This window comes from Haplochromis burtoni, unplaced genomic scaffold (assembly GCF_018398535.1).
Source record: "Haplochromis burtoni strain Fernald_Lab_line unplaced genomic scaffold, NCSU_Asbu1 Contig_119, whole genome shotgun sequence".
NCBI classification, from domain to species: domain Eukaryota; kingdom Metazoa; phylum Chordata; class Actinopteri; order Cichliformes; family Cichlidae; genus Haplochromis; species Haplochromis burtoni.
This window is the reverse complement of record NW_024582480.1, coordinates 902,996-919,511: the sequence shown is the minus strand read 5'-3', so window position 1 is coordinate 919,511 and position 16,516 is coordinate 902,996. Positions and strand designations below refer to the sequence as shown.

The 16,516-nt window shown below is 40.6% G+C and overlaps 1 protein-coding gene and 1 long non-coding RNA gene across 4 annotated transcripts in view; one reads left to right on the top strand and one right to left on the bottom strand.

Annotated features, from left to right (window-relative positions):
- The window catches only part of atrn (attractin), a 130,504-nt gene that overhangs the window by 54,121 nt on the left and 59,867 nt on the right, over positions 1-16,516 (bottom strand). For all 3 annotated transcript variants that reach the window (XM_005929634.3, XM_005929637.3, XM_005929638.3), the window contains exon 25: positions 9,276-9,337. In XM_005929634.3, the coding sequence (XP_005929696.1) occupies positions 9,276-9,337 (62 nt within the window). The remainder of the gene's footprint in view (positions 1-9,275; positions 9,338-16,516) is intronic.
- On the top strand, positions 11,546-12,887 carry LOC106633336. Its single transcript, XR_001336556.2, has 3 exons — positions 11,546-11,801; positions 12,475-12,563; positions 12,761-12,887. It is a non-coding gene; the product is annotated as an uncharacterized LOC106633336 (long non-coding RNA).

Here is a 16,516-nt window from a genome sequence, read left to right as displayed (position 1 = left end):
ACACTGGGACTTAATTCGAAAACATTTAAAATAAATTACATTTGTGACTAAAAACTATAACATGACATCTTCCAGCAAAACAAACATAAATTTCATTTAAAGTAAAATTACAATTTGTACTATTACAACTGCCATTAAAATTACAAGTTTTTTACATTCATGCAAATATGTGAACGAATTGAGTATTAACATAAAACATTAATGTGAATATGAATTAATATTAAATTAGATTCAATTAAATTAGGAAACTCACCTGGTAGTGGAAGGGCTTTAATTTCGTCTGATCCCTTTGGTGACTTTCCATTTGAATTAATGTCATTAGAAGGCGCATTTCAAGTGACGCTAGAAAATGCTCTTGATTGGATGCAGTATACAAATGGTTAGTGTTTGCCTGATTATTTTTCTAGACATTAGTTTAACATTTTTGTTCATACAATTATTTTTCTTCCTCAAAAACGTGATTGGTTGGAGGGTTTTGATAGAAAAGAAAAAAATGAATTGCTCCATCGCTCATTTTCAAACTTAAAGCAGAAAACAGCCTTTGGTCGCCGCCTACATTGTTAGAAAATGAGGGAGAAATTATTAAATCATGTGGGTAAAGATTTTGCCCACTGAGGTCCAAAGACACATATCTGACCCCGGATATTTCTGCTATATTAATATAGCTGAATATTCATAAAGGGCCTTATTACCCAGCTCAATAATTTCAAAAGTTTGCATGACCCAAGTTCTGTTTTTGCACTGCAGACTCTTCCACAATCTGTGCTTCTGTCAATCATCCATCACCCGTCCTGTCAATGCGACGCGAGACGCTCATCCAGATGGACATTTGTGTAAAAACACAAACATGTGTCAGAGGGAGAGCCGAGTGCACGCTCTGCACGGTGCATATCCCTGTTGGGGTCAATGTCACATTCTTTTCCAACCAATTACAGTGATCGAATCTGAAGACAGAAATGCTCTGGGCTCCACAGTGAAGCCAATGAGGACAAATGTCACAGGATAATAATGGAGAATGATTTGTCTTAAGTTAACAGGCTGCAGCTTAAATTGACATTTGGATTTGATGATATTGACCCAACTCCGTGCACGTGCAGTCATCCGTGCGCCCGTCTGAAGCTTTAAAGATGCAGCGGACAAAAAGCGCAGCCACTCGTTGCATTGTGAGGTTTGAAGGACAATCACTCAGCTCAGAGGGCACGTAGCGCTAGTGAGCAGCCAGCTGCCTCATATATGAACAAAGAGTGCTTCTGAGTGCGTGTTTAAGGGTGAAAGACCGAGCGCGTGCTTTGAGAGACTTTCTGTGCCAGCGTCCGAACCTGCAGATGTGTTTGAGAGGCTCAATAGTGAGATGATGATCACAAAAACAGAATCATTTGTGATGTGCTGCAATCCACTTCCAGCTGCAAACATATGCAAGAGTGGCCATTAGGTTCCTATCAAAGTCTGGAGCCAACGCAGAGAACCCTGAGAGTGTGTGTGCATGTGTGTGTGTGTTGTTGCGTCCATAGTTAAGAGGATAGTCTTGCTTTTATTTCTTTCTGTGGCTCGCTAAACGCTGGGCACCAAAACACAGAGAAATAACAGAAATATGACGAGTTATCAAATGATACATCAACACACTTAACTCCCATTATGTGCAAGTAGGTGCTGCTGACTACAACACACATGGATCATACATTTGAGGTCCACTTCATCTTAGAGGAGTTCTTGAGATGAAAGAAGAAAGGTGTTTTTTGTTTTGTTTGCACATGGCGTCAAACAAAACATTAATAAAATATTAATAAACCTGATTACTGCACACTGAAAACACAGAACTTTAGGTACAAGAAAGGCAAGGGTGTCATTTTAGCACTGACAATGGAGGGGGAGAAAAAAAATAAGAAAAAAGCAGAAGGGAGGAAAGAACAGACAAACTGGTGTGCGACTGGGACAGGCTCAGCACAGAGCCAGTGGTGAAATGCAAAGATTAGACTGCTGCGGCTTCAGCAGAAGAGAGGAAAGGCGCGACGGGGAGGGCAGAGGGAGCAGGAGAGAGTTAGTTGACTGTGGGAGCTGGTGCGACACGCAAGGTTGAGATACTGACCGAAGAGACCTGGGATTGACGACACAAATCACCTCTCTGCTTTAATCAGGTAAATGGTTTAGAACAAGGTCAGCAGGTGCAAATAACACTGCTGCCCACTTTCTGCTGCTGCATGCTGATTGTGGTAGTGCTGAAAGTCGAGATCTCGCAGTTGTTCTGAATTACTTCTGGTTGATTTTGATTTCTAGTGTTAAGATATTCGTCCAGGAAAGCAAACAAAACCTAAGGAAGCTGTCAGCTGGTGACTTGACAGAGGTACATCTGTGAAGACATACGTTTCTGATGTAGAGGAAGAAAAAAGACAGAGAGGAGAAAGAAAAAAAAACAGCCCCGAGTGAAAGCTCGTCTTCACTCTGATGTGCATTTTCAGTCAAACTCGTCTGTCTCGCAGGAGAGAATTTAAGTCTCCTTGGTGGCAGTGGCATGATTCATTCAGCACCCACACATCCACCCAGACTTGGCCCAGGGTGGGCAGCCTGCTGGTACCCAGTCTTTTAATGCCTCAGTCCCAAGCAAATTACATTTCCCCTCTGTTAAGAAACAAATCGCTAATCATTTTAAATGCACAACCATGCTAACACACTGCAAAGTGAGGTGAAATGCGATTTTTAAAATGTGTTTTGCGATATTAATAATTAATCTCTCCGAGCATGACATGTCGCATGGGTGACTCCGTGTTGCTGATTCACATAAGCTCCATGTGGATCTGTCATCCTTGCTGCTGCACCGTTATGTTGGCAAACATTTTTAAAGTTGGGAATTTCTGTGGTGCTTTCAAAGACGGCTTTTCTTGTTAACACGCAGATACAGATTAGTCATTCTCAATACGTTCTAAGGCAAATCTTACTCTGAACGACACTACTGCAGGCTGTGGGCTGATGTGCATTAGGTGCTCTAATGAGTATTTTCAGTAATAGGGCATTTGTCATTCTAGCTAGCAATTTGTTAAGGTTATCTGGAGACATTTGCCCTGCTGCTTTACGAAGCTGCACTTGTTTGACGGACACTTTGTTGCAGTTTGTTGTCCTCCTGAAGAGAGAAATTGGCACCAATCAGTCATACACAGGGGCATGGCCATGCAAACTGAAATGATAGCTGTCCTTTTATAATTCTAAGACTTTACCGTTCTCAAACAACCCTTAACTAGCCGATGTACTACTGCGGTTTCCAGCAGTGCCAACATAATTGGAAATGCTTTTGCTTTTATTCCTGTAGTAATTAAATAGCCTTTGTGCCATAACCAAAGTGGATTGATAAAGATATTTGATTAAATACCACTAATGACTTATAATGAATGATTTCATGAATTGGGCAGCTTGGCAGCACAGTGGTTAACGCTGTTGCCTCACAGCAGGAAGGTCCTGAGTTTGAATCCACCCTACTTGTTCTCCTTGTGCATGCATTCAGCTTTCTCCCCTTTTATGGTGAATTTAAACTTAAATAAACCAAAACAAGGACATGTCCAGGTGACTTTACAGTAACAGTAACAGTTTAAATATGAACATGTCACTCGCTGATGTGCCGAATCATTTTTAGACAACAATGCGAGTCTGTAGGACAGAAACAGCTTGCGTCACCCTGCACAGACAAAAGCTGATAAAAGAATTTGTTACTAAAAATACCAAATATTGCCAGTCTTGTCTATTAATGTTGCTAAGTGGGCGATTGTATCAGTGTTTTACACCTTCTAGAGCTCAAGTTTGAAAATTCTTGCATTTGTTAAGCTATTAAAGCAGCAATGAAACCCACCACAAACTTCCTTTCATTGGGGATCTCATAGGTGGCAGAGCAAACACCATATTTTAATATGTGAAACACATGATTAGCCCCACTTAACACACCAGGTTTCCTGTCATTTACAAAATTTCTAATGTGTTTACCTCGAGCAGGACTTCCAATGGAAAGAACAGAGTGTCACTTTCCAAAGATAAGTGTGTCTTAACAAGCAATAACAAATTAGATTTGGAGCCAGGTGCTGTTGACTTTACTAGATTTGACAGGTACTTAGGATATCAATTGTAAGAAAAATGTGAACAGGTTAAACACGACGATGATTGTCTGCTCGCTCAAATATTGTTTGTAACACAAAAGATGAGCTCAAAGCAGCGATTATTAGCTATACCTACACTCAGTGACTTCGTGAACTTATTCATATGCAGCGAAGGGAGCAAAGCACTCTTAGCACCAGGGTTTTAGCCTCCACTGGGAACAGCCATGTGCTAAAATATATGCAAGAAACCGTGCCGGATAGAGGTGCCCACCAGATAGCCCAAGTTATTTTAATATTAGCTATCAAGCAACAGAGATGTGTCTGTAGTCTCCCCCATGGGAAGCCAAATTTTCTAGGACATCAGGCCTCAGTGCCGCACTGACCATTATGAGGTTAAGTCGAGTTTTTTTTTTTAAGAAGTAAACACCGCGCCGGGTGGACGTGCAGCCAGTGTTCTAGAACATTTTCTTCTGTTACTTTCTCGTCTCCACAGGAACGAAAATAAAAAGTAGCTCCCAGAGCAGAACAAGTGCGATCTCACTGCAGGTTAAACAAGTTGAATGTTGTCTCAAACACTTGACAGTTTCATTGCCGTGCCTTGACCTTGTTCTTTATGCCAGATTGTAGTTACTTCAAAACACCGTCTCTCTCTTGTTTAGCCCACACTGCTGCGAGCTGTAGAACTCAGTGCTAACGCTGAAATATCTGCATCTGGCTGAACAGGATATTAAAGTGGTTTTATGTCATTTTGCTTATTATCTATTCAAGTACCATCAGTTCCCCAAGACACAGATGTAACCTCTGTGGGTCTTACTTCTGTACACACCTTTGCTAAACCTTTCCTTTGTATATAAGATAAAGTAGGGCTGCTCAATTAATCGAATTTTAATCACGATTACGATCTGGGCTTTCAACGATCATTAAAAATGACGGAGACGATTATTAGCCCCTCCCTCATTTATCCGCGACACCTTAAAGGCCGGTCCGTGAAAATATTGTCGGACATAAACCGTCCGTGGCGCAAAAAAGGTTGGAGACCGCTGATTAAGAGGACCCGAGGGAAGCTCGGAAAGCTAAGCAGAAGTTATTTGGAGAGGAGAGTGACTGCCGCTGGTTGAAAAGAGAGGTAAAAAAACTTCAGTGGTGTTGCACACTATTTTATATTATTTTTTTAAAGTCATTGTTAACCCTTTAAAGCCGGTCAGAGCAGCACGCTCCGATTTGTGTAACTATTTTTAAATCCCTGTAGAACCTGAACCGTGTAAGCTAGCGCAATAACCCGGAGGAGTTGTACTTACATCTGATGCCATCAGCTTGTTCTCGGTCACGGTTTCCTTCCATAAAAAGCGCTTGCAGGAACAAAAACACAATATTCCAGAAACACGCTTTGCCGATCCGATCAGCTGTTCGTAACACTTCCCACATTGAAACAGACTCAGCGCGAACTACCGCATATCCGCCATTTCCTGCCGAAACCGGAAGTGACGTCATTTTTGCGGAAATTGTAGTTTTTTTTTTTTACTCGTAGGCCTTAAAAGCCTATACTGGTCATGTTTGACTTTTCTGAATAGTTTGCGATGCTTAGAACTCGAATTGCACTGCTGGAAATAGTTTATTTTAATGCACCTGCTGTTTTCTTTGCAAATTTGTATCATAGGATTGTTTTTTGTTTTTCCTGCAGTATATAAAAATTGGTGTATCTCCAAAATAAAACTTTGAAGACACTCAAAATAAATTTCCTGTTGGAAACTATTTTTTGCAACTTTTTTGTATTTAAAGTTTTGAAGGATAAGCCTCTTAAATTTCTCCAAGTAGAAATATATGTAAAAAAAAACCCAAAAATGATTTTCAATTTTTTTTTTGTAGTTTCTTGCACTTTTTTGCAATTAATGTAGTTACTATGGACTTAATGCATACATATTATTAAAATATGGGCTATAACAGTTGTATTGATGTATAGCAACTTGAAATGCTCCCACAAATGGCACTACAACATGTAAAAAAATAATATAAGCTCTGGCGGACTTGGTTCTATAGTAGGTCTTAAAGGGTTAAATAAATATCGTCAAATAATCGAGATCTCAATTTCAGTGAAAATAATCGTGATTATCATTTTTGCCATAATCGAGCAGCCCTAAGATAAAGTATAAAGAAAAAAACTTTTTGCTTTCCTTTTGCAGGAGTGAGAAATGTAGGTTATATGATGTGTAGTGTCAGACTTCCAAATAAGAAGAAGCCAAAACTGCACTAATATTTCCATGACGAATGTGCTCCCGTGTGCAAATGTTAAAATGTTGCAAATTTTTTTTGTGGCAGTTCTTTAGCCTCTTCTACTCAACCAGTTTGGTAGCCAAGAAATTTGTCATTCAGGTCACTATTACTTCAAAGACCGCTTGCTTTAGCAGCAGCCAAGTTTAAAATTAAAAACATGACAGCTAGGGAGAAAGTGAGAATACATTTTCATTGCATTTCCAAAAAAAAAAAAAGTTTTTATGAAATTTCACATTCTCCAGGGCTTTTCCAGGCCTGGAAGAAAACACTCAATTTGCACAGCTAGAGACAACATTCATATTTGTTAAACATTCATGAAAGGAAAAAAAGCTTAAAATTATTCAGAAATGTTGGAGAAGACCCTGACTCTGCTCGATCTGAAACGTTTGGGGGGGGTTGTCTGCTTTAAAGAGCCTAGGAAGCCTAAAGGTGAGAAAGAGCTGGAAGACTGGACACGAGTATGTGGATGCATCTGTTTGCTGTTAACGCTGATGTTTAATGCATCTCTTCTGTTCTGCTCTGTGGCTGGAGAACGCTCGTGGGGGTATCTGTGCTGGCACTGCAGATAACAGAATGGCACTACCTTCATCTGTCCCCACAGGGAACATGGCAGCGAGAGGAGCAAGAAAGAGAGATTAAGACACCGAGAAAGACTGAGTGAAGGAGAGCAAACAATTTTCACGTTAATTAGCATCCCTCTCCTCCCCCGCAACGCAAACAATGCAGAACCCACAGAACGGGAAGCAAACAGGGACACGGCTGCTGCGAGCTTGCTAACTTTAGGTCTCCTCATCTTGTGCTGAATCAGTGGCAGGCGGCAAAACACATCAAAAAGGACAGCGCTGTGGGATTAAGAGCAAGTCAGAGGGAGTGGTGGGAGGCTAGGAGTAAAAAAAAAAAAAAAAAAAAAAAAAAAAAAAAAACACAAGCCAGGGGAAGGTGGGGAGGGCTGTGGAGACAGGCGAGGGAAAACTAGGCAAGGGACAGAGGGAAAAAATGGAGGAGGCAAACAGAAGGGGAAGATGGGAGAGCCAGACATGAAAGGAGAAAGACAGAGGAGAACATGGTGGGAAGGTGGGAAATGGGGAGGATAAGAAAGAGGCAGGGGACAAGAAAAGCAGGGGATAGGGAAAAAAAGAAAAGAGCAGCTAGAAGGAAGGCGGGGGAATCTAAAAAATGATGAATGAAGGAGAGACAGAAAGGGGAAGAGTAGAGAAATAGGGAGCACAACGGGAAGATGGTTCTGTTTATGAATCGCTGTGACTCTGCTTCCTACACACAGCTGCTCTGCTGACATGCAAACACCCAAATGCTGATGCATGTCAATAAACGTACCAGCATCACAATCCAGTAATCGCGGGGTTTCTAAGTGAAAGCAGAGGAACTGAGGTGCACAATGCCGTCCTACTGCCTTTAATGGCGAACGCATCCAAAATAAACCTCAGGAGAGAAAGGCGGTTTATTCAGCTGATGCTGAAACACGTTGTCGAACAGCCGAACGGCCGGTCAGAAAAATAAAAAAAGGATCCATCAAAGCAGCTTGATCAAATCTATCCTCCTTTACATGGCTGCCGGATCAATAAAAACAGCGCGACTCAGAACAGCTGGCAATTTCTTCAACGCAATGTGGCGAGCACACAAACATGAAAAGAGTCCTACAATTCTCCTCTGGGTTGGAGGCGCGCAAACACAAACACACGCTGGATACTCGAGAGAAATACCATACATGCAGTCGAGCATGCAAGGACACAGTTGTGTATCCAATTTTTGTTCCATCTCATTTTTGAATCGATAACACATTACAGCAGTTTCTGAAGACGTCGAGCACAGACTCGGGGATTCGTCCAAGCCGAACATATGCACATTTTTAGACCTGCCAGGGAAAAAAACCAAAACAAACTGCATCTCCATCATTACAAAGTAGCGCATCACTGTGCCAACAATACTCCAGAAATTCATTTTAAATTCCAGTCAAGACACAGAGGTGAGTCACTCAAACATAACAGATACATCACAGGAAGATGTGTGCAAACTCATGTGCAAGACGGCAAAAAACAGTTCCGTCTCCGTGCCATCGTACATTTTAACATCTGAGTCAACACGGCATCATAAACTGCAGAAGTAAGCCGATACAGGGGCTACTGTATGTGCCTGACTTCAAAGCAAAGCAAACATTATGAATGTGGAATTAACTCTGATTCTAACGATGCTTCTTTTGAATTTTAGGCTCATGTATCTTTTAAGTGAGTAGCTGCCATACAAACATGAGCATGTAGCTGCAGTTTAAGATAGCATCAACAGAATACCTTCAATTCTTCAAATGACTGAGGTCATCTCCATTTCTTGTAGGAGTGTCTTAAGGCATATACTAAGGGTGATCTCACACTAGCCACGGCTGCCTTGCACTGTGCTTTCATATAACTGCCCCCCACTCCCTACGATGCCCTTACCAGTCCAGGCCAGAGCGCCACAGTTTGTCTCAACGTCTCTACTCCACTCTCGAGCTCACAGCTTCTTTCTCACAGACACATACTTTTAAAATAACCTTGCATTGCATAATGAGGTTCATCACGTTACATATTTTGTGGGTTATTTGGGGAAGTGGTGCTACGCTGTTTCTTTAACATTTGTTAATTGCTTAACACAGTGATTAACAGGAGGGTCAAACGAACACACACACAAATAGCACATTTTACTAACACGTTTGCCACAAAATAATGTTTTTACACTGTACGTCAGGCTGTGTAAGGCACAGCAGAATCAAAAATGGCTGGTATAAAAAGGGGAAAGCAGCTTTGGTAATCCATCACCATCGTTCACGTTGAACACAGGCACATGTATGTACACATTAAGGGTGAGTGCAGCAACATTAACGCCCGGGCATCTCTGGTGGAGGAGCGGGCGAGTTGACAGGGGAGGGCCGCTTACCTGAAGAACGTGACGAAGAACTGCACCAGATCCATGAAGTTACTGTGCTGGGAGAAGGCAATCTGTTAAAACAGGAAACAGAGGGCACAGGAGTGAGTCAGAAATCTGCTTTAATAGGGGAGATTTTGAAGCAGGTCAGCGTTATACATTCAAAAAAATAAATAAATCAAGCTTTAGACCAGCGCTGACCTTGCATGTCTGAGGAGAGCAGGAGGGATGCTCCTGCTCTCACTATGCATGTTTGCATTGCATACTGTGAACCATCTATATGATCAACACTTTACAGTGTGTCTAAAACATTTATTATTATTATTCTTATCAGTGACATTTCTCCTTCGCTGAGGCTACCCATACACGGCTATCCCCAACTGCTGGGAGGTTGCCAGTCGGTTGGCTTATCTGTGCTCCCGACTACACGCCTGTCAGAGACAACGACCCAGCCGCCGGACCTCTCAGCTGCCCACAGCCTGCACAAAAAAAAGCATTCCTGCACATGTGGGCAGAAATATTCACTATGTAATCATCACAAGAGCAATTGTGCTAACATAATCCTGTCTTAATCAAGGTTGCCAGGGGTAACATTGGCAGTGAGGTACCAACTCCCCAATGCCCCCTCCTCTTCTTACGCCTACAACTCCCCCCCCCCCCCACCCCCAAGCAAAATGCCTTACATCCACCTGTTCCTACAACAACACAACACTGCCTCTATCTGGCAAACCAGAGGTAATGTAGCTGCTGCCATGTTTCTGTTATGTGGGAACTTGAACCAAAACTCCTCACTGCTTATAATTTGTATGAAAAGCTGGTGCAGCATAGCATTCCTCGGGGGTAAGTAAATAAGTAAAAATAAATAAATAAATTAAAATATATATATATACATACACACATATATATATATATATATATATATATATATTTATATTATATATATATATATAATATATATGTAAAATATATATAATATATATAAAATATAAAAAAACCAACACAAACCACCTGTCATACTCAGATTAGTCCATGAATATGCAATAGGTGGGGGGAAAAAAAACAGACAGGTCAGATTGCAAAAATATCTACAGTGTCTTTACACCAGACCTCAACCAGGCCAAAGGCACCGGGCTTTACAGTGAGGTGACAGGGGGTGTGGGGTGCTGTGGGATCGGCCTGGGGTCTAATTTACTTGTGGAGTCAGCGCCATCTGGATTGCTAATGTGTTGCCGTTGATTACTGTTGAGCACAGATTCCTCAGTGTAATCATTTTGCTCCAGACTGTTGAACACTGAAGATAAGTTCAGGGTACCAGTATAGTCAGGGAAAGTTTTAAAACTATGACATCAGCACACATCGGGATAGGCGACCAACACTGGAGTAGTTTAGGAATTAACCACAGAGTACTATAATGGACAATATGTGCCACTAATGCTTTAAAAATCAGTGATTTGATGTTTATCCAGGTACAAATAGGCCACTGACTGTGAGCCTTCAACAAGTAATACGCTTTCTACAACAAAGGTCTTCTTTTTCCTGTGCATCACCAGTCCCCCTTCATTTCAAACCATTATCAGTCAATAGACCGGACCCCTACCAGCATCTTTCCCCAAACCATAACCACTCCAAGCCCCGTCTGGATTTCACAAAACCTACCCAGGAAAGTTATACAAGCCGACTCAGAATGACTTGAAATGCACTCCTCCAAAGTACGGTAGGTTGACTCGGGACTGACAAAAAACAAAACAAAAAAAAAACCTCACTCAAAGTGGGTCTTGTCACATATCTATTAACTTGGGACCCTGCGGAAACACCCTGTACTCCTGCACTTAGCATCCTGCAACCTTCCTGACGAGGTTATGAGCTAAAGTTGCCCTCGTTATCACCCATTTCCTTCATATCTCTAGAACCGTACATGCGATTGGCACGTGGGTGGTAATGTTTGATTTGGGGTACAACTATTCAACCTACAAAAAGTTCTATACAGGCTGATTACTTCCAGCTATTCATACTTAGTGTAATTCTGTCTAGTTACTTTTATGGATTAAATAACTATGGATGCTTTAAGATATGGAATCAGAACGATGCCACCTTGAAACGAAACGGAAAAAATATTGAAACTGAAAAAAAAAAATTTGTAACTGAAATAAATGTACTGAAAAATCTTGTATTGAAACCGAAAAAAGATTGATAGTGAAAAACAATTAATTGAAACTAATTTTTTTGTTTTATGCGCTTACAATTTTTTTTTCAGTTTCACTCTGCTGGCACTGTTTTGGCGTCCGGGGGCGCGCTGGGGGGGCGGGGATTCCGACCCGCATGTATTTGCATATATTATAATGCTGACCAATGACTGGAGAAAACACTGACGACGCGGCTGCGGTCACGGACAAACTTGCACGTGTCTGTTCGGGAATGGCAGATGCTGAGAGGTCCAGCGTTTACATTACCGACTATTTCAAAGTGACAGCCTGAGGTGTTCTTCAGTAAATTGGACTACCGGACAGGAGGACCTGAGGCCCCACCGCATTATTTTTGGTAAGTTAAATGTGTTTGTAAGCTAATCCGTAATTTAGGTCCTTAGCTAGCTACCTATCTAGTGCTCACCTTAGCTAGCTAAGATGAGCACTCGGCTGTCGGGGAAACGTGTTTTGTATAGTTCGTTTAGCTAACCCGTGCAGGTGAATGAATTTACCCTGACTAGAAATCAAGAGAAACGCATCGGGCTGCTCAGTGACTAACCACAGTTACTGTACTTTTATTATACTGTAAGAGCAACAGGCTGGACTCTGCTTCTGCTCCTGTGCAGAGCTGATAATTAAATATGTGCAAACAGCAACATGTTTTCTGTCGCTTTCCACATGCGGAAGGACATTAACGCCAACTTTTAAAAACCTGGCACTTCAGTAACCTCACATTAGTCAATAGCAAATAGCAAAGCCCGATACTTATGTACTGAAACCAAACTACTTCCGCTTGTCAGCTTAAGTTAAAATGTTACATTTTTTCCTCTGATTATTTTAGCTTTTTTTTTTTTTTACTGAGTTTGTTACAAATATTCAGGTTAAACTGTCCGAATTATTTTTAATGAGTTATGTTCACAAAGTCACATGTGCAGTACTCTGTACAGCTTGCATCCTTTAGGACAAATAATTTGAAGCATTAATATTTCTTGTTCACTGCTGATAACACCTCCGTATGTTGTGACCAGGATGCAGCAGCAGACTGAACCAGAACTGAAACCTGCTCCATCATCTCATCTTTGCAGATTTCCATTTATAAAGCATCAACAACTCAAAGGTAAACATGATATTAGAAAATGTTAGTATAAGGCCTTTAAAACAAATAAAAAAATAAACAGCTGTCGGCAGAACTGTAGACTGAACAACTTCAGATCCCGAGTGTGTGAGGACAGAGAAGGATCAGCTCTATTTCAGATTTGAGAGATAAACTTTATATTTCAGTTTATGATGATTCTGTTCTGTTTGTGATTACAGGAGCCGTCCTCAGATTCAGACCTCAGCACCACCCAGTGACAGCAGACAGATCATCCTATAGCTTCAATCTTTGTAGTAACTCCAAAATTAACTGAAGAAAACAGTACAAAGGTTAAAGTACCACATGTACTGTGGTACATGTGGTACTGTCAGTGAAAGCTGCAGCTGTTTTATTGATAAATTAATGACAAAAAGTCAAAAGGATTAATCACCCCAGTGTTGGGAAGGTTAATTTTAAAATGTATTCCACCAAAGATTATAGAAGTAATGTATTCTGAATACTTTACAACTACATGAATGTACTATTGCTGTGTGATTTATTACTATTACTGAAGGCTACTCGCCATACCAATGCCAACTAGATGTTAAAATCTTAATATAAATGAGTAACAGTAGGTGGACATTAGGTAAGGCTGCACTTTTTGCAACAATCTCGTGTAGAAAACTATTCAGCGCGTATATAAAACAGGTCAGCGGCTCCGAACCGTAGTAAAGGGACCTCTGGCTAATACGTCGGGTTCGTGTCGGGCTCGTAGCTGAAAACTAGCTTTACTTTGTTGTCTGGGTCGACTTTGTTAGCTAGAGACAGAGAGAGGCGTTGAAAGGCTGCTCCAACGGAGCTTATTGTTTCAGAGGAAAACACGAACACGGTGTACAGTCGAGTCTTAACAGCTTACTTGCAGCTGGGTTTGTCAGGCACTCTTTTTGGCTGCATTAGTTATTATATTTACATGCTTCCAGCTCCCGTTTCTGCTCCGTGGCAGCTCGTACTTTTCCTTTTTCTCCCTCCTCGCTCACAGACACATCACGGGTATGGCAGTCCATTCTCCCTGCAGCACGGACTACACTGCCCATGATGCTACATTGTTTAGGGCGATGCCTGTAACACTCTGCCTGTTGCCTTCATATTAAATCATTTTGTATAATAATTTTTAGAGGCTCTTATTGCGCGTTTTGTTTGGGTTTCCACCGGCGTGGAATTACCAAAAATAGAGAGACCATAGCCTAACATATGAAACAGGAAAATACCGCCATGTAATCCACTTATTTCAACAAACTAACTGTATTCTCAATATCACCTATTGAACAGTAACTGTAACGGATACATTTACTCATATTTTGTATTTTAAATACGTAACGCTGGTGCATGTATTACGTTACTGCCCAACACTGCCTGTTGATGAGATCTTGTGCCGCTCCTAAAACACCGGCCTCCAACTCCTAAAGAGACACGGGTGTCCCTAAATTTAGCAAATATTAGCTTCAGGCTAGCTTGCTACGACGAATAGGCTAACACCAGCATTTTACCACAACTTCACCAGATGTAGCTAAAAAAAAACAAAACTAAACTAACGTCCAGTCCAGTGGGACAGCAGGGAAAAACGACAAAAAATGATTACTTACTTGCGGTTTGGAGCAGAGGCGGAGCCAGACATTTGAAACACCTGGGGCTTAGCCCTAAAGGGTAGTATGCATGTGGGATTTTTTGTTCTTTTCTTTTTGGGAGGGTGTAGAAATGACTGAAAGATTAATTTGCTCTGTTTTGAGTTTTGTTCAAAAAAGAATGACTTCAATTAGGGAAAAATATATATCACACATGCAGGACACTTTAAACTAGTTTTTTAATTAAGCAGCAAGGCAGAACAAAATCAGGGCTGTATCAACACACGAGGACTAAACCCCAATTTAACCAGACCCAGAACTGATCCAGAATTAAAACAGGACTACAACAGTTCAAAATCAGGACTACTTAGGACTTAACCAAGACAGAACCAGAATCAGAACTAGATGATAGTAGCACTAAAAATCATCATAGACTTGCACTACATTTATTTTTTAATTCTACCAAAGTACAGATTCAGAAAAGTTTATATAATTATTTAGCCTTGTTGTGCAAACAAGCCTGCAAAACTTAATAAATATATAACTTGAAAAATAACAAACCTAAAAAGAAACACTAGGTACGAGATACACGAGTACCTATGATACGGTGATGCTTTTGGTAAACAACCATTTGACTAACATGTGTGTCTCACCTGCTCTTGTTCTCTCTCCCTCTTTGTGCTGACAATCATCAAATATACAGTTGAAACCAGATATTTACAAACTCTTCAGATCAAAACACAAACACTTTTAGTCTGATTTGATGTTACAATTAAAAATGTTTGTTTTAGATTGATAAATATAAAAAACATATTTGTTAACTTTAAGAGTAAAGAGAGAAACTGTCTGTATTTCTTAATTGTAAATGGCACCAAATTATTCAAATTGAGCCACACTTATGGAGCTCCATAGTTCTTTTCCTGGTGTTTTGGTTGACATCTCTGGATGTTCCCATGTCACAGAAACAGGCTCTGTGTTTTGCCTTATATGCATCCACAGCTGTGCCACCAATTTACTCACATGGACTCTACCAACCTATCAGAAGCTTCTTAAGCTCAGACTGGAATTGTCCGGAGTTTTCTTATTAATGCACAATAAACTTAGTGTATATGTACTCCTACATTTGATCAAAGTGATAAAAATAGAAGCTCTGTCTCTCTTTATCTGACATTTAACTAATTCAAAAGATATTTCAATATTTATTTATCCAAAACAAAACAAGTTTACTCTAAATTGATGTTGTACAGTAAAAAAATGTTCTTGTGTTTTCCATAAAGTGTATGTAAATATCTGGTTTAAACTGTGAATATACTGCTGTGTATTGAAGATTCCTCTTGTTTTGCATAGAAATATACTGAACAACATACAAAGCATAATATATAAAATAACTACCAGAGTTTTTTCTTTGAAAGAAGCTCCTTATGTCCATTCTTGTATATCAGTGCATTACTGAAACCGATTTATTTAGCCGTGGAGGGTAACAACTGAAAATATGAAATAAACACACATGTAAGCTAAGACTCTCTAAAGAAACAGCATTGTTGTTGTTCAGCTTTTCATTTCGCCATTTGTTGATTCACTTGAAGAGCAAGTAACGTAATATGGGTCAAGTGATCAGTTTGATATCAATCTTTCGTGATACACCGTCATATTTACATTATTTGTACAGTACGAATGATTTGCTTTGGTACCTGGTCGAACTTCAGTTCTCCTCTGTCTGCCTAGCTCAGTTTCTCTAACAGCGCACTTGCAGGCAGCAGCTGCCCCGCCCCGCTTAGTGTCTGAGCTCGGATCATACCAATATTAGGGGGGATTTACGCAGAGTCGTAAATTCCCACAGTGTGCACTATGTGCTTCAAATATTGTGTGTAGTTTTTTGTTTTATACAGTTGTCAGCCAAACATCTAACTATGAAAAAAATTACACTCCAAAAGACCCCGGGCTTCTGAAAAAACAACCCGGGCTTAAGCCCAGTAAGCCCCCCCACGCTCCGCCACTGGTTTGGAGCAGCCATTGAAAGACGGGAAGAGAGAAAGATGGCAGCTTGGTCAGCACTAGTGGCCTCTATAATGTATGCAAATACATGCGGGCCGGAATCCCCGCCCCCCCAGCGCGCCCCCCGACGCCAAAACAGTGCCAGCAGATTGAAACTGAAAGAAAAAAAAAAATTGTAAGCGAAAACAAAACAATTACAGTTTCAATTAATTGTTTTTCACTATCATTTTTTTTTCGGTTTCAATACAAGATTTTTCAGTTCATTTATTTTCGGTTTCAATATTTTTTTCGGTTTCGTTTCAAGGTGGCATCGTTCTGATTCCAAACTAAGAGACCAAATGTTTGAATATGCTGTTTGTCTGTTCATTAAAATGTTTG